The 23,711-nt window shown below is 40.3% G+C and overlaps 1 protein-coding gene across 1 annotated transcript in view; it reads right to left on the reverse strand.

The window, feature by feature from the left end:
- The window catches only part of LOC109936345 (inactive N-acetylated-alpha-linked acidic dipeptidase-like protein 2), a 411,331-nt gene that overhangs the window by 20,289 nt on the left and 367,331 nt on the right, over window positions 1-23,711 (reverse strand). Inside the window, exon 4 of the mRNA XM_048604808.1 lies at window positions 1,827-2,112. Within this exon, the coding sequence (XP_048460765.1) occupies window positions 1,827-2,112 (286 nt within the window). The remainder of the gene's footprint in view (window positions 1-1,826; window positions 2,113-23,711) is intronic.

Genomic DNA, 23,711 nt, shown 5'->3' on the forward strand with positions numbered 1-23,711 from the left:
TCACCGGACCTGAAATGTTAACTCTGTTTTATCCTTCACAGATGCTGCCGGACCTGCTGAGCTTTTCCAGCAACTTTGTTTTTGTTCCTGATTTACAGCATCCGCAGTTATTTTGTGTCTTATCTTTTTGATATTTTGACTATAGTTAACTAATTGCTTCAGGAGATAAATGACTAGGTAGTCTTATGCATCACTTGTGCAGGGACTAGAACCTATGGACTAAATGGCCTTTGTGACTGTCAACAAGTAACTGGGTCACTATTGTCCTTTGAGGAAAGAAACCCACTGTCTGTCCTTGGTTTGGCTAATTATATGATGCCAGTTGCTAGAGCATGGGTGACTCATTATCCCTGGATGTCCTGAAGGCATTGACAATAAAAACTCCCTTGCCAGTTTGCTCACATCAAGGATGAGAGAAATAAATGCTCAACTTATAAATAGTTCCCACAAATTCCTAAGGTGTCTTCATGAAACAAAACTACTTGAAATACTAAAGGTGTAAATTCACATCTGAATCTGCAAATCAGAGGTTACCACAAACCAGACATTGTGTAGAGGTAACAATTTGTGGAAAATAATCATTTGTGATATCTGGTATCAAAAAAATCTAAACAAAAGAAAAACATGAGAAGTACCAAAGGCAACAAAAGACTTAATGAGACATTAATATTCACATGCATGATTTTCAATTTTCTTACAGGAACATCAATAATTGCCACAATATGTGATATATCAGTGTTCCATTATTTTCATTTTGCAGATACTAAGACTTCTGATTCAAATCAATCTTTTAATTGTCATGCAATTAAAATTGCAAAAAAAAAGAGTTATTAAATTCCAAACACCCTGTCATGCTGATGGTACTGTACAACTTTAACACTGAAAACATAAGTATCAACATTCCTATTGTCAAAGCTGTTATGCAAACTGTTGCTGTGGGGCCAAAGATAGGTCTCTAAACTGTACAGCTTGACCAAGACACATTTATAAGACAATTAGCTCTTTGCAGCGACTGTACTCAAACACTGGAATGCTCCAGATTCTGCAGTGCTCGAAATTATTTTCAATTGCTTTATTTTAAATTTTGTAATGATTATGACATAAAAGTAACACTCTCAATTTGACCAATATCGACTCAATTATCAAAGGGGGAATAACTTAATTTCATGTTTTTTCTCAGAATTCTATTTACATACAATCCAGTACCTCAAACTTGCCTTGAAAACTCCTTACTTATCAAGTTTAGAACATCGACAAAAATTTTATATCCCTTGAATCCTGTCAACAGTTAAGTGAAAAATACAGATTAGCAGAAATAATAAATCTGAATTTTTAATTATTTTTATATTTTGGAAGTAAATATGTTATTAGATAATATGTAGATATCAGATTGTAGTATGTTGCTGACCTCTCCCTGTGGAGTTATAAAGAGCATGTGTGTTTCACTTTTGAAAATCTCATGGCTATTGGTTGTACGGAAAAGGGTGTTCACCTACATATCACCGTGCAACGATAAATGTCACCTTTCTTTGCATAACAAATTACAACTAAATTCCCATTTATATCATTTATCTTGATGGCACTAAGTAGGTTTTTTTTGAGACTGATTTTATAGGACTTAAATTGTTACTAGGAAGCACAAATTGGATCTCTCACAAAGCCCAACTTATGATAGATGTACGTGACCGGACTGCAAAGGAAGATCACACAGCTCTGCTATGCAGAACAAATAACCTTGTCAAAATATTTGCAGCAATTCTGATTTTACCAGGCAAATGAAATACCATAAAATGACAGCAAGAATTGGTTTTGAATACTTTCATTACCTCCAGAGATCCTTTGGCAGAATAAGCTGCATAGAAATAAAGAAGGTCATGCTTTTCCTTCTTGCCATGTGGGGCTGAGGGTAAAGTACTGCATTGTTGTCCATTGGGATGAAAGCACTGGCTGCTATTTGTCAGAATGATTTTGTTTTGGTCTGCATCAGGCAAGCTGAGAAGAACTGTATAATTGACTAAGCAGATTTCTGTTAAACCAGATGCAGTCCACTGCTCCATAATACGTGCTGCAGAACTCCCCTGGTCTGACTCAGCAGCAAACTGTGTAAAATTCCTAAACAAGAGAAACAGAATAATTACTTTCAATACTGGCCACATTTCTCACAATTACATGGAAAAATGTGTTTACTGATAGAAAGACTCGCGCAAAAAATGCATCAAATAAAAGTTGCTATGTATTTACTGGCAAAGCTTTCTATTTTATGTTGTGAATGCCAAAAGTGTTCATTTTAAATTTCATTTGTTGAGTTTCTGTGACATTGCATGGGAGAGGAGAAAGCAACATTACAATTTCAAACATGCAGCATTTGAGTGGATGGAAATATTGGATAGGGTGTGGTGAAGGAAGGACAATGGTGAAGACAAGTATAGATACAAAAAGAGAAATGAGTAACATTGAGGAATAGGGTAAAGGAGAAGTGGTGGAAGGGGGATAAGAGAGGACTATGATAGGTCAGAGGAAATTGGAGACTAGAGGTTAGAGAAGACAGATAGAGTCAGAAACAGAAGAGAGGGGAGGATGGAGAAAAGAACCAACATGGACAACAGGAGGGAATAAGCATTGGTTGGAAAACAGCCATGGAGCAAGAGATGTTTCAGTGTGAGAGGTGCAAGACAATAAACTACTCATGGGTGGGGGGTGCATTCAGCAAGCAAAGAACCTGGTTGTGAGTTCATAAAATGTAAAAACTCTCATCATAATCAGGATTCAGCGGAGAATAAGGAAAGGCAAAAGGATAAGATCAAAGTCACTTAAGCAAGAATTTTGCATTATACTCTCTCAAAATGAAAAGGGATTAGATCAATCTTTGACATTACAAATTCAATTAATGGCTTGATGTTACCACCAATGAAAATATAAAAAAAAGTAGGGTTGGCAGTTAGGATGTAGTTGGGTCAATACAGTGTGGAGCTGGAGGAACAGAGCAGGTCAGGCAGCATCAGAGGAGCAGGAAAGCTGATGCTTCGGGTTGGGATCCTTCTTCAGGAGTCCTGACCCGAGATATCGACTTTCCTGTTCCTCTGATGCTGCCTGACCTGCTGTGTCCCTCCAGCTCCACCCTGTATTGACTCTGACTCCAGCATCTGCAGTTCTTGCTATCTCTGAGGATATAGTTAGGTATTGAAATGGCACAAGGATGAGGTAATGGCTCAGGAAAACATGTATGTTTATTAAGGTTTAACTTCATTATTAAAAATCCATAAATATTGGATAATATTGTATAAAATTCACACCCAACTTATGATGCTGCTTGACCTGCTGTGTTCATCCAGCCCTGCACCTTGTTGTCAATGATTTTTTATTGTCTACTTTATGACTGTTGCAAACAGATGGCTAGAAAACTACTTGATGATCAGGGTGCAGAGTGGTTTCAGACACATGTCACAATTGACATCAAATATTGGACAACATTTACATTGCGAGAGCCTGTCACACAATAACCTACATGCAAAAAGATAATATAAAAATGTCAATATTTATCGAATGAATTTCTCCATACAGACAAGGGTTTTCGATACAATTTGTAATTCAATATGGTTTCCCATCCATGGATTTTTTATAACATATTTTACATTTTATAAGTAAAGGTCAGGTTTCTGAAATAGCCAACTTGCTGATCAATAGAATCTACCTTCAAATCTGGATGCACTTATAGCAAAAAGCTACACTGCGGGGCACAGGACTGTTGTGGCACAGCGATACTGCCCCGGCCTCAAAAGCCAGAAGACCGAGGATCAAGTCCTACTTGCTCTAGAGGTGTATCACAACATCTCTAAACAGGTTACTTTTAAAAAAGCACTGCAGGACTGTTCTTTCATAAAGATGATTCATTGGAACTACTAGGTAAGATTTTAGCCCACTCAAATCAGAACCATTTGTCAGCAATTAAAATCAGGGTCATTGTGGTAATTGACAAACATCAAGAAAATTCAGAAGACAGCTCACGTTGCCTTGTGAAGACCATCATTTTGTGTCGAATAGCGCAAAGTACTAAGCATAGCCATCACATTGCAGATAGCTAATCATTACGTATGTGCCAGGAGTCAGTCAGATCAGTTGGCTGAATGGCTCATTTGCAGTACAATGATGCCAATAGCATGGGTTCAATTTCTGCACCAGCTGAAGTTACCATGAAAGACTCTCCTTCTCAACCTCTTCCTTTTGTGTGAGGTATCATGACCCTCAAGTTAAGCAATCACCAGTCATCTCTAATGAGAGAGCAACACTATGGTGTGGTAGGACAATGGTGACTTCACCTTTACATCTGCCAAATGGAACAATTTCAAAAATCACTAATAGAAGAATTGTGAGTTTTGCTGAATATTTTTCCAAGTTTCTTTTATGTTACTTTTAATTTCAATTCCTGTTGTAGTCTGGAAATGTACCCAAAAAAATTAAGTGATATTGCAATAGCTCTAAATGTTAATACTGATTTGTTATTGGTTTGCTGAAGGGTGACTTAAAGAACTGAATAACCAGATTTTAACAGTACAAACCCAGAGTGAAAAGTAAGCTTTTCTTTCTATTATATCTGTCAAACAAATCTCGGATTACCATCTTGTGAAATACTGACTGTAATATCTGTTAAAATGCTTCTCTGTCACAGGATTCAATTTGACTAATGCAGACCAAACTATGGCTGTGCTTCCCATGCTGTACACTGAATTAACAGAACGTTGTGAGCAGTTTTGCGCAAAAGGATCAACAATCTCAAACATCTCTTCTTGTTTACTCTCAATTCTTTCCACTATCACCATTTTCAGGTTGTTACCACCTGGGAGTAGCATGATGGCTGCTGTGACTGCAACAGCAGGATCACAATTAAGGGTCAGACATCATGAGAAGTGGATCCCAGGAAGGCGGAACAGTCATAATGGGTAAGGCTTCAGTGTTTCCAAAGATGTAAGTCACTGAGACAAAGAGAACTAAGTCTATAAATAAATATCTGGTGGTAAAGGACTTAAACATTGCTGAAATCTTTTCATCTTGTACACATCAGGATGCAAAAAAAACGAGACTTGAAAACTAAAACAAATACTGTCTTATACAGGATGATAACACGGTGTTGACAGGTTAGGCTATAATTGACAGGAAGATACAGTAAGAACAGTTAACTGTCAATCTTGATGTTCATACAAGGCACGTAGACTGTGATCGGTCAGGGTATTACCATGGGATGCAACAGAGTTTGGCTGTCTCCATGATCCCTCGCTTTTTGAAAAAGGTGCAATGTATCTGCACCATTAGATGTAATTCTGCTTTTCGAAGTTATTTATTAAATAATCCAACTGTGTATAGCATTACACCAGGGTTTATATTGTTGGACTAACCTTGTGGTGTAACATATACTGTTTCTGGGTTTAACTCTGGGATCTTTACTGCAGCTTACTACAGGTTCCATGCTCTGGTCACCACTTGTCACTATTTAGAAAGGTGTAGTCCACATTCTCATGAATGAACTTTAACAAACTAAAATCTAAGAGTGTGCAGGTAAGGTGGATTGGCCATGATAAATTGCTCATAGTATCTAGGGATGTGCAGGCTAAGGGGGTTAGCCATGGGAAGTATGGGGTTACAGCGACCGGGTAGGGGGTGGGTCTGGGTGGGATGCTCTTCGGAGGGTCAGTGTGGTCTCAATGGGCCAAATGGCCTGCTTCTACACTGTAGGGGTTCTATGATTATTAACGTAACCATTTACAAGACATGTTGAAGATGTCATATTTCTGCAACCTTACAGCACTCGATTCCAACCGGTCTGGCATCACTATGACAAAACTCCATTTGGACATTCTCAGTAGCCAGTCTCTAAGTAAGGATATTTCAATCCTGACTCTAGATGGTCTACAAAGTCATGCAGGTTGAATTTAGGAACCACGATGTCTTTTTTTAATGTTTACCATAACCAGGAAGAATGTTTCCAAAATGAAGAAAAACAAATAAATCCCAGTTTCAGAGAAACAAACTGAATTGTGAAACATGATAGAAAACATTAAAAACATCATAAAAGCATTCAGAAAATCACAAATCCAATGTAATAAAAATGAATTTAACTTCGTTGTCTTGAAGTAATGGCCTTGGTCATAGGCTTTTCTTGATGCTTTGATAACATGCATTTTTTTTTGAGTTCCAGGTTTTTTTTTGGATTTGTGTCAGCTTCTTTGAAGGTGTTTGGGCTTTTCTCAATTTAGAAGGCTGGTGTTAATGGGCTGGTAGGCCCGATGCTTCTGAATTAATCATACAAAGGAATGCAGTGGGGACAACATTGGGAAAGATCTGTATGGTCCACCCTGTGATGCAGTAATCAAGTGAACTGTGCAGCAGTCTTTGCTTGAACTAAGCAAAGCATAATTTCCAGATATCAGGAGAGTTGTATCCTTTAAAACAAAACTATGCAGGCAAAACGAAATGTCCAAATCAGAAAATAACTTTAACTCTTAAACACAGGTAATCTGATTGAAAGAAAAGATTCAAAGTCTTGAAGCCATAAATTTGCTTTGTGAGAAGTAATGGTCAATTTTCAAGTTTAATCAGCTTTTATTATCCTGCATTAGAACCCAAAGGGAACAAGTCATTTACAAGACCTGCTAACACAATTACTTCTAATAAATAAAGCTAAGAAATTTAATTTTCATATACCGATTTATCCACAAATGGACATAGTACTGTGAGGCAACAAAATATCTAGTGAACAGTTTCTGTCAACAATTTTTGTGTACTGTGCAACACCACTAAAATGAAATTATACTACATAGAACATTCAAACTGATGTATTCAGAACCTTGAATGGGAATTCTATGCCTACGCGACAGAAGGAACACCACTGTTAGTGGTCATTGGAAAATTACTTTGGCTCTTAAGTAATTGAAGACTTTCAAATCACAGTCTGGGAGAGAAGGGTGGCTGGATTAACATTCACAGAGCAAAGGTAATCTGTCACCGAAGGCCATTGAAGGAGAAAAAAAGGGAAAGCCAATGAAAAGCTAAATGTTTCAGAAAATCAAATATGTGTCTCAGATAATTGATTAATGAAATGTAACAGCTATTGTAACAAGAATCAGTGAAAACAATTTGTAGACAGGTCTGAGAAGTTGAACAACTCAGAGTAGAATAGTAATTTACTGTCACATGAATTTTAAAAATACAATGAAAAGTGTTATTCGTCACCCCACCACAGCACCTACACCAATGACTGAAGTCGTACTTAATAATAAAAAAAGAGTAAAATTAAGACACAGTTCATCACAGCTCAGTTAACGGCACCTGGGCTTGGGCAAAGCCAATTAAGGAGCTTGTATTTTCCAAGAGTTCCATTGTCGATGTGAGTTTCTTGCTAAGCAGTGGTGAGAGTTAGTGGGATTATTGCTTGTTGTCAGCCTAATTAACTACAGATTTTGTCTCATTACTATGCAGTCTCCTGTCCTTCTATCTATCAAAAACAAAACACACGCCAAGAAATCTCAAAGTTTGAGCTGGTACCTGATGACTCCACTTCACCCTTGTCATGATGGACTTCCATCTTGGACACCCAGTACCACCATGTCAGCATGCTCCATGGCAACAACTGCACGCACCCCAGATGCATGGGCCTTGCCAACAGATATTTGTCAGACCCTCTTTCTCATCACGGCACATTTCTGATTAACATAACACTTCTGCACTTTAATGCTACACTGCAACTGGAAACAGTTGAATGACAAGTGTAGTTTTGAAATTTGAAAAATCTCCCCACAGATCTCCAACGCAACGGAGAAACAAATTCTGAAGCAAGAAACTACAAATTAAGTGGCAAGTCTGGCAGTTTGTGTAAGTTTAAACAGAAGTGGTTCTGACTCCCTTATACATCTGATATACCCGGATTTGTGTTGCAATGGTCTAAAGTTTGTAATGAGTGATGACTTTTCTGTGAAACCCCAACCAAAAGCAATATTGACTTAACACTTTTTCAGTCAGCAACTTAAATTCCCAACAGTAGAAAATATTTACCATCTAACTTGTAAAACAATCAAAAATTTCCCTCCAAGGTTATGAATTGGTCCATCCCAGAATCGATCTAAAGTGATATTTAGCTCCTAAATGCTTTCTTCCATTGATTGCCTTTTTCAGCTAGGTAATTCCTTCTTCCCAAACTGATTTCACAGTGAGGACTGGAAATTCTTGTTTTTAGCTAAAACTAGATGAATCTTCCAATCTCATTTAAATCTTCACAAATTAGATCTCTTCAATCATGGTCCCACTAGCATTCCTGCATGGCAAACCACAGAAAACTGCTACCTCTATCGCTTGACTCATGCTTTCCCTTTCTGATTCTTGCTGACTAAAACTGTGAGGTTCAGTGATACATTTATAAAAAATACCCCATGAGCCAATCCTATAATGACTTCCCATCCATTCTCCTTCTTTCAAAGCTCATCTCCTCTAAACATGAACCACATGGGCCTTGTATCCAGCTATAAATGCAAATGAACAATCCTTTAAACTTCAAACTCCATTCTGTCTTGAAAATAAATAGACAACTTAAAGTACAACTGTTTACAGACACTGTGTTTCATGAAACTATAACAGTCAGTTGAACAATTACTTGAGATTCTCTATAGCAAAGGGACTTGAAATTTCGCATATTGTCCACATTTGCTCCTGTTTTGAATCCTGAGGAGAAAAGAATAAAAATAAGAAATAAAAAATCCAGCGTTACAGATCTCTGTGCCATCTTTCATACAAAGTGCAAAACCATAGCAATACGTTAGAAAAATAAAGAAATATAAAATTCAGAATAACATTTCTTCCAACGCAGTCCGCACCGACTTCTAGCCTCCAGACCACATTGGGCCTAGCCATCGGCCGCACCGGAATCTAGCCTCCAGACCACATTGGGCCTAGCCTTTGGCCATACTAGAATCTAGCCTCCAGACCACATTGGGACTAGCCTTTGGCCGTACCAGAATCTAGCCTCCAGACCACATTGGGCCTAGCCTTTGGCCATACCAGAATATAGCCTCCAGACCACATTGGACCTAGCCTTCGGTCCATACCAGCATCGAGCCTCCAGACCATATCGGGCCTAGCCTTCGGTCCACACCAGCATCTAGCCTCCAGACCATATCGGGCCTAGCCTTCGGTCCACACCAGCATCTAGCCTCCAGACCATATCGGGTCTAGCCTTCGGTCCACACCAGCACCTAGCCTCCAGACCACATCAGGCCTAGCCTTCGGTCCACACCAGCATCTAACCTCCAGACCACATCAGGCCTAGCCTTCGATCCACACCAGCATCTAGCCTCCAGACCACATCAGGCCTAGCCTTCGGTCCACACTAGCATCTAGCCTCCAGACCACATCAGGCCTAGCCTTTGGTCCACACCAGCATCTAGCCTCCAGACCACATCGGGCCTAGCCTTTGGTCCGCACCAGCTTCCAGCCTCCAGACAGCACTGGGCTTCACTTCAAGGTGCTCAAGCTGGGAGTCCACTCTGGATTCACCTTGAGGCTAGGAGTCCGTGCTGACTTCACTCGAGGCTCAAGGATGGCAGGTAAGAAAAAAGGATGAGAAAAAGAAAAGACAAGAAGCTAAAACAGAAAAGGAACAGACAGAGTGGACGAGCTCTGGCTGAGGAGTCTCACTCAACCACTATCTTGGATCTTGACACTAGGCCACAAAAGACATTATTACAGCACAAAACTAAAATCTTGGTGAAAGCAGTAGGTTTTAAGGAGAATCTCCAAAATGGGAAAAAGAGAAATGGAGAGGATTTTAGGAGGGAATTTCTGAGCTTTAGGTCTACACAGGATATAATTTCAGTGTTTTTTTTAAAATGCAGTACTTCTTTTAATTGCCAAATATAACTATTCAAAAAGAATTTCAACATTGTCAGTCACAAATACTACATATTTGTATTAATTTCCACAGATTCAATTCTTCTTCAAGTGTGAGATTTAACTTGACCCGTTTGAGGGAATATACAATCAAATTTCAATAATCAAATAAATTGGGGGTAGCAACAGTAAGTATACTTTCTAGCAAATGTTGACCAGTTTAAAAAATGAAAACAAGTTTGTTTGCAAAGAACATATCGCACTTTTTTTAATAGGATTTTTTTTAAGCAAATGGCAAACAGCAATTAACAGCAATAAAATGATGCTGACTGGCAGCAAATCCTTCCTCTCAAAAGGGAAATGGACACTAACAAATAGTGCATTTTCAGTAGTTCATGGTGTTTGCTAATAGACTCTTGAATGAGTATTGAATGACAAGTTTTATTATGACAGATAATTCATCACTGCAGTATCTTTGCCCTGCACTTGCCTTTAATTCATTATCCCTGCAGAAGGCCTCTGCTTAATGGCAAATATAGAGAGAGACATAAGATACCCTTCAAAATGTCTCCTCAGTAGCTAAAAATGAACTCAGATTACCCACCTCCTTTCAATATGGAAGGTATTTAAGGAGAATCTCAAAATGAAAATAAAAGTAGAGAAATGAAAAGGATTTTAGAAGGGATTTCCTGAGCTTTGAGCCTTGAAAGCTAAATGGCGTGGCCTCCAAAGGTGTGACAATTAAAATTGATGACGTTCAGAAGGCCAGAATTGGAAGAGTATAGATACTTTGAAAGTGATAGAGTATGGAGGAGAATACAGTGATAGGAGTGGTCAGATCATAGAGGGATTTGAAAACAAGGATTGGAATTTTGAAATGGAAGCATTGCATAAAGAGGAGCCAAGAGGTCAGAGAGCACAGAGAGATGATTGGTGAATGGCACTCAGTGCAAGTTAGGAGATGGACACTGAAGTTTGGATGTTTTCAACTTTATAAAAGGTAGAATGGAGGAGGCCAGCCAAGAGTCTGTTATAATAGTCATGCACTGTGTGCAATTCTGGTCTCCCTCCTATAGGAAGGATGTTATGAAACTTGAAAGGATTCAGAAAAGATTTACAAGGTTGTTGCCAGCGTTGGAGGGTTTGAGCTAATAGGGAGAGGCTGAATAGGCTGGGGCTATTTTCCCTGGAGGGTCAGAGGCTCAGAGGTGACCTTACAGAGGTTTATAAAATCATGAGAGGCATGGATAAGGTGAATAGACAAGGTCTTTTCCCCGGTTTGGGAGACTCCATAGGTTTATGGCGAAAGGGGGAAGATTTAAAGGGACCTAATGGGCAACGTTTTCACGCAGAGGGTGGTGTGTGTATGGAATGAGCTGCCAGAGGATGTGGTGGAGACTGGCACAATTACAACATTTAAAAGGTATCTGTAAAGGTATATGAATAAGAAGGGTTTAGAGGGATATGGGCCAAATGCCGGCAAATGGGACAGATTTATCTCAGATTTCTGGTTGGCATGGATGAGTTAGACTGAAGGGTCTGTTTTCATGCTGTACATCTCTATGACTCTATGACACTACACCTAGAAGATCTGTGTGTGGGAAGATCAGGATATTCTCTGACCCTCTTAAGAGATCAGCAATCTGAAAATGAAAGATAATCTGCTCTAAAAAAAAAATGAGCTAATTGGGTCTTTGGCAATCTGCTGTTAGCCTAAGGCCAGAACTGTAGCACCTCATTGCTGAATATTCAATTTGGCAAGAATCTGAGATGCAGGCATTGTTGCCTGGACTCCCACCTGTCACTTCAGATTAGAGAATCATGTTCTGACCCTAGATATGCTGGACATTCCCTGTATTTTCACAAAGACATTAATACAGGGAAGGCAGCCTTGTTGATTTTTGGACCAGTTTCACTTCATTCTTCTTATTCCAGAGTCCACTATGCAACAAATGAATTTATAATTCAGCACAACCAAGGCATCAAAATTTTGAATTAAAGTTTATTGTAACGGTACAAGCCACTTCTAAGCAGAATTTGTTCATGTAGCTGGGTAATGAGTGACGGAACTACGCCATGGCTTGAACATATACACTTCCATTCTTCAAACTGAATTGAACTTTGAGAGAAACAACAAATGCTGAAATCAGAACACAGATCAAACCACAAGTAAATCTCTAGATGACGTTACTGCACTATTGAATCCTCACATCATCAGACGCAAATCAACAGATCAATAAATAAACTCTAGTTATTGCTGAAGACAAAAAAAACCCATCATCTGCTCAGTAACAATTCCCTGTCTCCAAAGATCTGTTGAAATTAGTCAGGTTCCAAATAAGATCAAGAAACAAAATCTTCATAACTTTAATTAAAAGAAAATACTTGATGAAGCAGTCTGGAAACACATTTCCCAGAAAACATGTTTAAAAATGCATAAAATAGATGTAATGAACATGCTAAGTGAGTCTAAATGCAATACTTTTATATCAACAGCTGCATATAAAAGATAACAATTTAGTCACACTTAGTAGTGACTGGCAAAATGCCATATGTTTGAGCGGTATCTGGTCACTTACTATTTTATTTTAAATTAAAATGAGGTTGCTATTTAGTGCTGTTTTTCACTGTCAGAAGCATAAAGCATGCACTCAATCATCCCTTAAATACGCAAGTCATCACTGCCGTATCTTTCTGACAGGCTGCAAGAAGGAGACTGATGCAACAAAGATAGCTGTACAACAGACTGAGCAGAAAGCAATATGTAATCTTACTACAACAGACTTTGTGACATAATGAAAGGAGCGGAAACAATGAAAAGTCAGATTGTTCTTGGAGCAAATCTCAAGTTGTAAAGAAATGCTCACTGTCACTTAATGCAGGTCTCTGGTTAAAGGGCAAGTCTGCAGCTGGACTGATCCAGACAGTAATAACAACAATAGGCTGAGTTTTAGGATTTTTTTGGCTCAGTGTCAATTTCGTTGAATTTCACTAAGGGTTTCTATCCATGGACTATCAGTGGGATCTCTCACTGTATCTTACCAAATTTATTAGCTAGCTTTCCCACCCAAATGAAACTCTCTGCCCAATTCTAGCCCTATCCTACCAGCTACCATTCCCAGAACAACTCATCACTCATGCATATCCATCAAAAGACTGGCAGCCCTGGTGGTATCCATGCCATCTTTAAGAGGCCACTATGCACTCAGGCACGTATTGGTAATCCTTTGTTGCTCATCAGCAGCAGTGTAATGGCACAGCAGCCACAAAGCCAAGCTGCTCACTGCCCATAGATTGCTTGGCTGACATTCACTTGCACATTTAACCCCAATCTCTCACCTTAGAAAATGTTAGACTACCAGGTCACACACTTTACCTGTCCTTAGCTACATCCATATAAACACCCTCTCTAAGTCACTACTATTCTATCCCCAGTGCCTACTGTAGCTTCACTGCTTGCCATTGTCCAATAGGAAAACATCACATATAGACTAGCAATTGGACAATTCTAAAGATGATCTCTTATTGACAACCAGCAAAAGTGAATACAAATGAAACTAATAGAGGCTGCAGGTCACTCACTCCCACAATGCATCTCAAATGCTGGCATCTTGACCAATAACTATTTTACATTCCATGATTGCCTGCTGTTTGTAGCATGTAACATAGCTCTGCTCTGCCATGCTCAAGGAGAAGTTCCTTCTCTGCATTGTCTTTGGCTAGTTCCCCTGAAACCTGCTCCAATTGTCCCAGCTCCTCGGCATCTATCACACTGCCTCATTGCCTGCTCCAGTTGTGCAGAACACAGTACACCAGGATGTGACAGCACACTGTGTCTAGACTATAGTAGAGGGATCCCCTGAGACTGATCCAAGCAGCAGAACCAATTCTTCAGCAGCCATATCATCTCCGATACCATGGCCCTGATTTAAGTATGAGCACCAGTGTTTCTGTGCTCTGCATTAGTCAGAGGATTGCACGATGGTGTCCATGAGCCATGGTCACAATGGGTAGCCCTGAGCCTTCAGTTACCAGCATTGACCAGCACTCGGAATCTCCAATGCATCTGGTACACGGGAATACTCCAGGATGTGGGAGTCATGGCAGCTACCAGGCCACCTCCAGGAAGTGATAATGATCACAGATCATCTGAACATTAACTGAATGGAGTCCCTCCCTGTTGATGAATTCTCCAGCGTTGTAATACAGCTTCTTAGAGCCATGTGTCAAAGGTACGATACACCTGAAGGAAGCCAGCAATGTTCCCAAATTCTATTGCCCAGGCGGTAGCACTGGCCTCATCATCGAAGAACAAGATAAGGAGTCAGTCACATAGAGGTTCACCTAGCTCAGACCTCCCACTCCTGCAGCCCTCAGGTCCCACTCTAGGATCTGCCACAATTCTGTTAGTGTGTCCTGGGACATATGGAGCCTGTGTCAACACTATACCTTGTTATCCCAGAAAATAGAGTCGGGTGAAAACTTTGGTCATTCTGCGGCCTTAATACATCCTGAATGACACTGCTGCTGTGACCTCTGCCTGAGCTGGGTGCTCCTTGTCCTCTGTCATGGCCTGCTACTGCTTCTGGGCTTGCTGTCAGGCCCAGTCTTCCTGCATCCACCTTCACCTTTTGAGGAAGGTGACCAACATCCCACCATTGAGTGGGTGAATGATTCCTGCTAGAAATGACCCATGTTGGGAACATAAGGGGAAAAACTGGTTCTTAGCTCTTTCAGTGGCAGCATGGCCTGCAGGTGAGGGCTGCACACAGTCCTCGAGCGAATGAGACATGCTGCACCCGAATAACTAGATCTATGGTTCTTTCATTCATTCAGTTCAGTCTCAGCATGTACACCGACTTGGTGAAGGCGCCATGCCAGCTGAGTGAGCAAAGCATTACATTGAAAGAGAGTGCCTGCTGTAATTAGATTAGCAAGACATCTGGATATAAATGGTCCCAAAGGAAACACCCAGCATGCGTTCATGAAGGGTAGGTATGTTTAACGAATTTGGTGGAATTCTTTGAGGACATTACTTGCATGGTGGACAATGGGGAACCTGTGGATGTGGTGTATCTGGATTTCCAGAAGGCTTTTGACAAGGTGCCACATCAAAGGCTGCTATATAAGATAAAGTTCCACGGTACTACAGGTAATGTATTGGCATGGATAGAGGATTGGTTGACCAGTAGAAATCAAAGCGTAGGGGTAAATGGGTGTTTTTCTGGTTGGCGGTCAGTGGCTAGTGGTGTGCCTCAGGGATCGGTGTTGGGACCGCAATTGTTTACAATTTACGTCGATGATTTGGAGTTGGGGACTAAGTGTGGTGTGTCAAAATTTGCAGATGACACTAAGGTGAGTGGTAGAGCAAAGTGTGCAGAAGACACTGAAAGTCTGCAGAGGGATATAGATAGTCTAGGTGAGTGGGCAAAGATCTGGCAGATGGAGTACAATGTTGATAAGTGTGAGGTCATCCATTTTGGTAGGAATAACAGCAAAATGGACTGTGTTTTAAATGGTAAAAAATTGCAGCACGCTGCTGTGCAGAGGGACTTGGATCTCCTTGTGCATGAATCGCTAAAAGTAGGATTGCAGGTGCAGCAGGTAATTAAAAAGGCAAATGGAATTTTGTCTGCCATTGCTCGAGGGATGGAGTTTAAGCACAGGGAGGCTATGCTGCAGCTGTATAGAGTCCTGGTGAGGCCACACCTGGAGTACTGTGTGCAGTTTTGGTCTCCTTACTTGAGAAGAGATATACTAGTACTGGAGGGGGTGCAGAGGAGATTCACTCGGTTGATTCCAGAGTTGAGAGAGGGTTGGATTATGAGGAGAGACTGAGTAGACTGGGATTATACTCAGTGGAATTCAGAAGAATGAGGGGAGATCTTATAGAAACATATAAGATTATGAAGGGAATAGATAAGGTGGAGGCAGGGAGGTTGTTTCCGCTAGCAGGTGAAAGTAGGACTAGAGGGCATCGCCTCAAAATAAAGGGAAGCAGATATAGGACGGAGGTCAGGAGGAACTTCTTCACCCAAAGGGTTGTGAATCTGTGGAATTCCCTGCCCAGTGAAGTGGTTGAAGCTACATCGCTGAATGCTTTTAAGGCAAGGCTAGATAAATTTTTGAATAGTAAAGGAATTAAGGGTTATGGTGAATGGGCGGGTAAGTGGAGCTGAGTCTCAAAAAGATCAGCCATGATCATATTTATTGGCGGGGCAGGCTCGAGGGGCCACATGGCCTACTCCTGCTCCTCGTTCTTATGTTCTTATGTAATCTGCGCCCCTTCCGATCCCAGGCAAACATCATTCATTCAATATTTCATTGTATTCGGTTGAATGACAGATGACAAACAACTATCTCCACCTCCAACAGCACTGCTTGTAGTTTTCACAAGGGATGGGATGCTTTTGGCCAGCATTTGCCTCTCTTTCATTCATTTTCACTAACCTCCGAATCATTGAGATGCCAACGTTCAATTTGCAAGCATCATGGCATGGTGCAAATTGCCTTTGACTACTTTTGAACCCTAAGCACTTTCACTTTGCATGCAATGGAAAATAGACGATGAATTGGTTGCAAGGAAAATGTAGCTGGAATTCCAAATGCCTGCTTCATGTAATTGCTCCTTCAATCTCCTCGCATTCAGCAAATGTAAATCCCACTCTTTTGTTCATCAAACTAACACTGACTCTACCCACCCTTGGCGTTGGCCCAGCCATTTCTCAGATTCAGTTAGCATCCAGTGAATGCCAGGTGATGGTAGGAAATGCAGCTCAAGGTGGTTACTGTCAGCACTGGACTCCACTTGGTCACCAGGTAACCCGCTCGAGCCATTTACTTTGCACTATCCTGACAGCCCACTTCCACTCATGCGCTGAGATGCTGTTTTTGGTCAGCAACATGCAGGCTCTTTGCAATCAGTTCTGAGCTAAAGTCAACAGGTACCTGCACTGACTTCTATGTCAAGAATTCCCGGAGTTTAATTGCAAGTACTGGGTGGTAGGATAGGAAGGTGCATATTAATGAGGCAAGAAGTGTAGTTAATAAGGTTGTTTACAAGTAGTACTCCCCCTTGATGGGCAACTCACTGCTGCCCAGTGAGAATCTCACTTCAATGCCCAACATATTTAAAAGATGCAGCATATTGCTCCCAATGTCGAGGTAGATCTTGCTAGATTTCTCACATGATTTTATCACATTCCTCACCAGGTGCCTCGTTGTTCAGGAATCTTGAAGATTCCATCCATTGTTGTCCAGAAAGCTAATGTTGGTGAAATGGAGGCAATAATACCACTGCCTTATGATCAAATTTACCTTCAGTGCTATCACCCAAGGCACACTGGTAAATAGTTCACTCCCTGACACCCAGTCCCCATCACATGCTTTAGATTGTAGATCCGTTGCACAGTGCATTTCCAAATATTGTTCGACAGTGTGGGGAAAGAAACAAAAAATGTATCACTGCAATGAGAGCATGCAAACCCAAATGCATAATGATAACCTTCTAATTTTGGTAAAAATTTAAACTTTGCACCTACAATAAACCCACCATCCAAGAAACATCTGAGTGTAATTATAAGCATTCTTTTGTTGCTGTTCTAAATTGGGATGGTCAATAAAAGAAAGTGACTATTTCAGCTCTATTCAAAAATAAAAACATTTAATTCTTTAAGTCTTCCCAGTATTTCTTCTTTTAAAAGGATGGCATTATTTTAATGCTCTGAGCAACCATGTGATCAGGATGGTTTTTGTTTGGCAATTTGTTTACATTTTTATGCTGTTATAACGTATGGATAGGAATGTGTCTCTAACCTAAGATTGTAAGCATGGTTTTTTCTGTCTCCTAATGTCCTCCATTTTTGAAACAAGCAGGTAACCACAATTTGTGTATGCAACAGGAAGGTCTAACTTCACTGACACTGAGCAAGAGATGATGAGACACCTAAATATTACTGAATGTTGTAAACTCCAGCCTTTTTTGATATATGAGCTCTATATCCTACCCTGTGTAAATAATTGTCAGGATTTAGTGCCTTGCTTGCATATTTTGAATTGGATGAGAGTGAGCTGTTGCTGCCCACAGAACCATGTCTCAGCACAAGAGGAAGGTCATATAAAACAACTCTGTTCCATATTAGGTTAGACAATGAAGCTTAAATGTAACAAAGTTATGTCCAGACTTATTTTTAAAAGCATGTCATTTCCATATGTTTTAATAAGGTGGATTAGTTTAATTGTTTTTACTCAAAGTTGTGAATGTATAAGATGATCCAATACAAAGTAGACTGCACTAGTTTGATGATGGTGAAACCAATAACAATTTCTGCAGTTAACACCTGTGCTGTTCAAAGCAGAAATTCAGAATTTGCTATCATTGATTCTACGCTTCCTCATAGGGTTCACTACTGAAGTCGCCAAAGTTATAAATCACGGAACTGACAAAATGAACATTTAAACTTTTAGACTTTCTGCGAAAATCTTTGAAAGAAACCCATCTCAAAGATCAAAGGGGTAACACAATTTTAAACTTTATATTAAATTCATGATTGCTGCTAGTTTCAGTGCACCTGAGAAACTAATTTTATTTTTGTTGAATGCCAATTGCACCTTATTTCTATGGAGCTGTTAAGATAAATGGTGAACACATTTGGATGTTGTTACATTGCTTCAGCTGGCTAAAGGTACACATTTCAACCCTAATTGGCAGCCTTGCAAGGTTGTCTGTTGTTCACACACCTCAACTCTTCAGCTTCCAGGAAACTCAAAACGTGACAACTGAGCTCTACTCTGATGACCACAGTCGCTGACAGACTGATAAAGTGACTCCTTTCTAAGAAAAGCATGGTTGATTCGCCGTTGCTCAATTTGCAATGAATGACAAACAGCAATTCAGCAACTGACAGCTTCACACAACCATCACTGAAACTTTCTTACGACTCAGTTTGTTTAGGTCAAAAAATGAAGAGCAACAGCATGTCAGATGGTGGACAATTTGCCACATGTAACAAGTGATGATTGTATTGGCCAACAATGCCTTAAAGGATGGATTCTATTTATGTTCCAATTATTAATATGATCATAGCAAATCTTTTATGAACTGGCACCTATGGGATGAGGAGTATGCCAGTCAATCAAATATTCTGGTTGATCAAGAGGTCCCACAATGTAAGCAATGTAATAGCACACTAAGTAACAGAAATGTAGTGCAGGGGTTTACACGTCACTGTTATACATTATTTATAGCATGAATAACTTAAGTAATAATTCAACTTTGCCTGAACTAAAACTGACTGGCAGAGAGCCTTCTTACTTGCACCCTCAACTGACTACTTGGGCATCGCAGAGATCGCAATAATAGAATAAACATTTGGTAATTCAGGCATATATCTTTGCCAGTTTATTGAGAGTGCCAGTTCAAACAAAGTTTACTATATTAATAACTATTTTGATTAAAAGTTCTAAATATTCTTCAAAATCCATGAAGAACCTGAATATTAAAGGCAAACATTCATAAGGTTATTTATTGAGTAGTCATACACTTAAAATAGTATTTTAACAGAACAGACATAACTAAATCCAACAACCTGACTCCACAACCAGACCTGACTGACCAGTAATTACAATAACAATTGTCACTCCTCAGAAGACCCAGGCCACAGTATATTTGTTTCACAGTTGTTTCAGTAAATCAGTGCACTGCATACATGTTTTACTAAAGAAAAAAATCAATGTACTGCACATACTCTGTCTTCAAGATTAACTTGGCTTTGCACTTAGATACTCTCAACTCATAGCCTTAACATTTTGAATCTTAGCTTCAAAGTTTACTCGTCCCAAATATCAAACAGCAGTAAAGCAAGGCTGGGAGGCAGGGGGTGTGGTGGCTGGTGGGTGTAGGTGAAAATTATGTTGTTTCATTTTTGGCAAATATTCTGAGATTTTTTGCAGGAAACACCTTTAAATATTCAGAGTTTTGTTGTTCAAATTACTGGACATAGGAACTTCATCACTGAGGCAATTTTTAAAATTGTTCAGTACAAAAGAATAAACTAAATTACTTTCACGTGTCAAGAAATACAGTCTAGTTTTGCAGAATAAAATCACTTTCACAGTCCACTAGAGAAAGCTTGGGCAGTGCATGAGAGTCATAATGTGTCATATAGTAAGTGAGTAACTAATCTCTCTTGTGCAATGTACGAGGTACCAAGTGAAACTTCCACATTTTTTTGTACACAGGCAGGAAAAAAAGGAAATCGATAATGACTGTTCTCAGAACTCTGTCAATGTCTCTTCTGAGTTGGGCATTAGGCTGCATCCTTGGGGACAGCTGTGTCTTCCCCCCACAATAATGAGATGTCCAATGTGGCCTGTGCTCCTTCCAAGTACAGCATGCTGGTCATTTGCAATTCACAGGAATGGAGTTTGAAGAAACAGCTTCATCCTCTCCGATGCTCTGCATCTGACAAGATGTAGTTGACAAAATGCAGCTCTGTGTTTTAGAAAGTTTATATGCTGAAATGTACAAAAAAAGGGCCAATAATATTACTCAAAGATTGCAGTTGAATACAAATGTCAATACTTCATTATGAACTGGTATAGCTGAGTAGAAGTAAAACAGCTCAGTGAACTTTGGTGATTGAAATTAAATCTAAGATTGATGGAATGAATAGGTAGACAGGCATAATAGCTAACAATTGGCATTTATATAAAATCAAGGGATCATAAATTTGTAATGCTATTTTTAATCTTCCTCGCATCATCTCCACAGTATTTCCAACTAGTGTACTGTTCAGCCCTCTTACTTATTTTTAAAGCATTTTTCTAATTTCCTTTCTTAGTTTTCCATTGTCATTAAATATGGTCTCTTGTGTTTTCATCCTTGTATCAAATCAGAATCCATTCCCACTCTGTTATTACACAATTCAAGTGACTTAATCATTTTAAAGCCACTTCAATGCAGATGTGAAGCTCAATATTCATTTATTCTCTCCAGCAGAGGAATTTAAATTGACTGCTTAGGATTCAAGATTACTAGGGATTAATATATGTTTACTACCTTTTAAGGAACTGTTAGTACAGTGCATAGCATGCTTTTTGTCTTTTGCTTCCAATTTTGAAACTAACCAGAAACAAAACTATAATTTTAACTCAGGGCTGGACTTTCAATGTTTTAAAGTGTGTTAGCTTCCTAAAAGATGTTGCAGGAACATTAATTACATTTCTCCAACAAAAGATACAGATTATTCAATATGAGGACTGAGGAGCAGAGGTACTTTCACACATTTTGATTCATTTGGAACATTGCAGCAAATCCTATTATAAGCAAATGTTTTTGCGGATTTTTTTAATCATTCATGGAATGAGGGCATCGCTGGCCAGGCAGCATTTATTGCCCATCCCTAATTGCCCAGAGGTCAGTTAAGAGTCAACTACATTGCTGTGGGTCTGGAGTCACATGTAGGCCAGACCAGGTAAGGATGGCAGTTTCCTCCCCTAAAGGACATTAGTGAACCAGATGGGTTTTTCTGACAATCAACAATGAATTCATGGTCATCATTAGATTCTTAATTCCAGATATTTTATTGAATTCAGATTCCACCATCTGCCATGGCAGGATTCAAACCTGGGTCTCCAGAACATTAGCTGGTTCTCTGGATTAACAGTCCAGCGATAATACCGCTAGGCCATCGCCTCCCCAGATATGACATATAAAAACAAACATATATATTCAGTGAGTAGGCTTCAAAAGCATTTCAATGGCAATAAATGATTGGCTATGATTTCTGACACCACAACTACAGAGGGCACACACCCTAGAAATGGTGTAGTATCTGTGACATCAATAATAGTGACCTCCCAGGTAACACCCTGCATCAAAGAAGGCACAGTTAATCTAAAAGACAGAAAAGAATGTACAGCACTGTTCTCACTCCCTCCCACTGCTCCTTCCAGAGCTTGTTGTTCATCTCCTGCGGTGTCTGCGTCCACCACTGCTCCTTACTGCTAGGTGGCTCGCTCATGCCCCATTTCCATCCCTTCTCCTGTTGTCCTTCATTTTCCATTCTCTCCTGCTCCCTCAGCTGTTTTCCTCCAGCCCGCTTCCTTCAGCTGCTTCCACCCTCTCATCACTCTCGTCCACCCTCCACTGCCATTCTCTTCACCATTTCCTCCCACTTATTGCACAAGCTGCAGCGATCAGAAAGCAGCATGCATCAGAAGGAAATGTCTGAAAGAGTGGCAAATGTAAGGTATGGAAGTGAGTGGCTGTGGGAGTGGACAATGAGTGTGTAGGAAGGAGTAGCAAGCTGGAGGGAGAAGTGTTGGACAGAGTGGGCAGAGGCAGTGGGAAGCTGGGAATGAGCAACAGAGAAAGGAAGTGGTTGGGATTGGATTCACAACAGTGATGTCAGAGGTGAAGACAAAGGACAGCAGCTTCCTAGCTCCTGAACGATGTGGGCAATAGTGACTCAGTTGGTAAAATGTGGCAAGATCAGGAAAATTAGATTCTCAACATCAAGAACAAGAGTGTCTGATTTTCCACCCAAGGCTTGAATGGTGAGATGAGAATCGTACTAGCAAGTAGCAAGAGGCAAATTTACACACATTAACATCTCGTTATTAACAAATCTCACCTTATTTATATGGAGTTTTCTATTTTACCAGGCAGTGGACAGAAATTAGACAGCAACATGGAGGTCTAAGTAGCTAACTGGCAGTTCCATCTTGTCCAGTATCCCCCAATATTTCTGGGCATGCTCCACGGGTAATGATTTCCTGCAGCCATTATCCACAGAAACTGGCATCACACATGCACCAGCCTCACCACACCATCATGGCACATCTCTGACTCACTTATAATACTGTTCACCACTTCAACATTGCACTGATACTCTACATCACAATGCTGCTCCAAGGTCATTTTACGTGCAAGGACAGGCACCCATCTCATGAATCAGAACAGGGTGCATCTTAGGGTTCTTAGCTTCTTTTCTTAGTGCTCACTCACTTTGTGCAGACTTGGATGCTCACAGCATCTGTGCCTTGTCACCTCATTGAGAACAGTGCAAACATAAGGCCAGGCAACATTTCATGGTTGCCAGCAGTGATGAGTGAAAAGGTTGGACATATTACTAATTGCACTATGCTACAACAATGTCACATTTATAGCATGGGCTGCAAACACACTATATGAGTTTCATTCAAATGGCCATTACTCCAAATCTAAGTGGACCAGTCCTCAGTCAAGGGGATTGATGTCATTCAGGAGGTACAGGCACAGCAAGTCAAGGTCAGGATCCGATATCAATCCAGTGGTTTGGTTACAGTCAGTTGGCCACTTGGGCCTGTCAGGGTCAAGGGTTTCATATCATTAAAGTCTGAAGAGTGCGCCACAGTCAGTCCTGCAGGTCCAGTGCATCCCATCTTTGGATTTGCAGCAAGCCAGTAAGGAGATACGCAGAAATCAGACAGTGATCTGGTCACTCCTCAGCTCGAGCAGCTCTTTCAAGACGGTCTGCGGGGAATGCCATACTCAGTCAGGGAGGGTTTCTCACTGAAAATCAAAGCAGGTTAGCAGGAGCTACTGCCCTGGTGGTCAATTTGGGGAAGCCAGTTATGGAGATTGGAGCAAGCTACGGAGATGCTGGGGTGTCAACTCAACACACAAGGACAGGAAATAATCAAGGACCACGGGTTACTGCAGAAGCGGTGGTCGTCAACATTCAGCACTACCGTGGAATCAATGTAAGGGGGGGCAGCCGTCCATCATAATGATTGGTATGACTGAACTGTAGGTCTAGATATCATGGGATTAGGTTGGGAAATGCAGACTTGAATGA

Source organism: Rhincodon typus, chromosome 13, assembly GCF_021869965.1.
Source record: "Rhincodon typus isolate 14 chromosome 13, sRhiTyp1.1, whole genome shotgun sequence".
In the NCBI taxonomy this organism is placed as follows: domain Eukaryota; kingdom Metazoa; phylum Chordata; class Chondrichthyes; order Orectolobiformes; family Rhincodontidae; genus Rhincodon; species Rhincodon typus.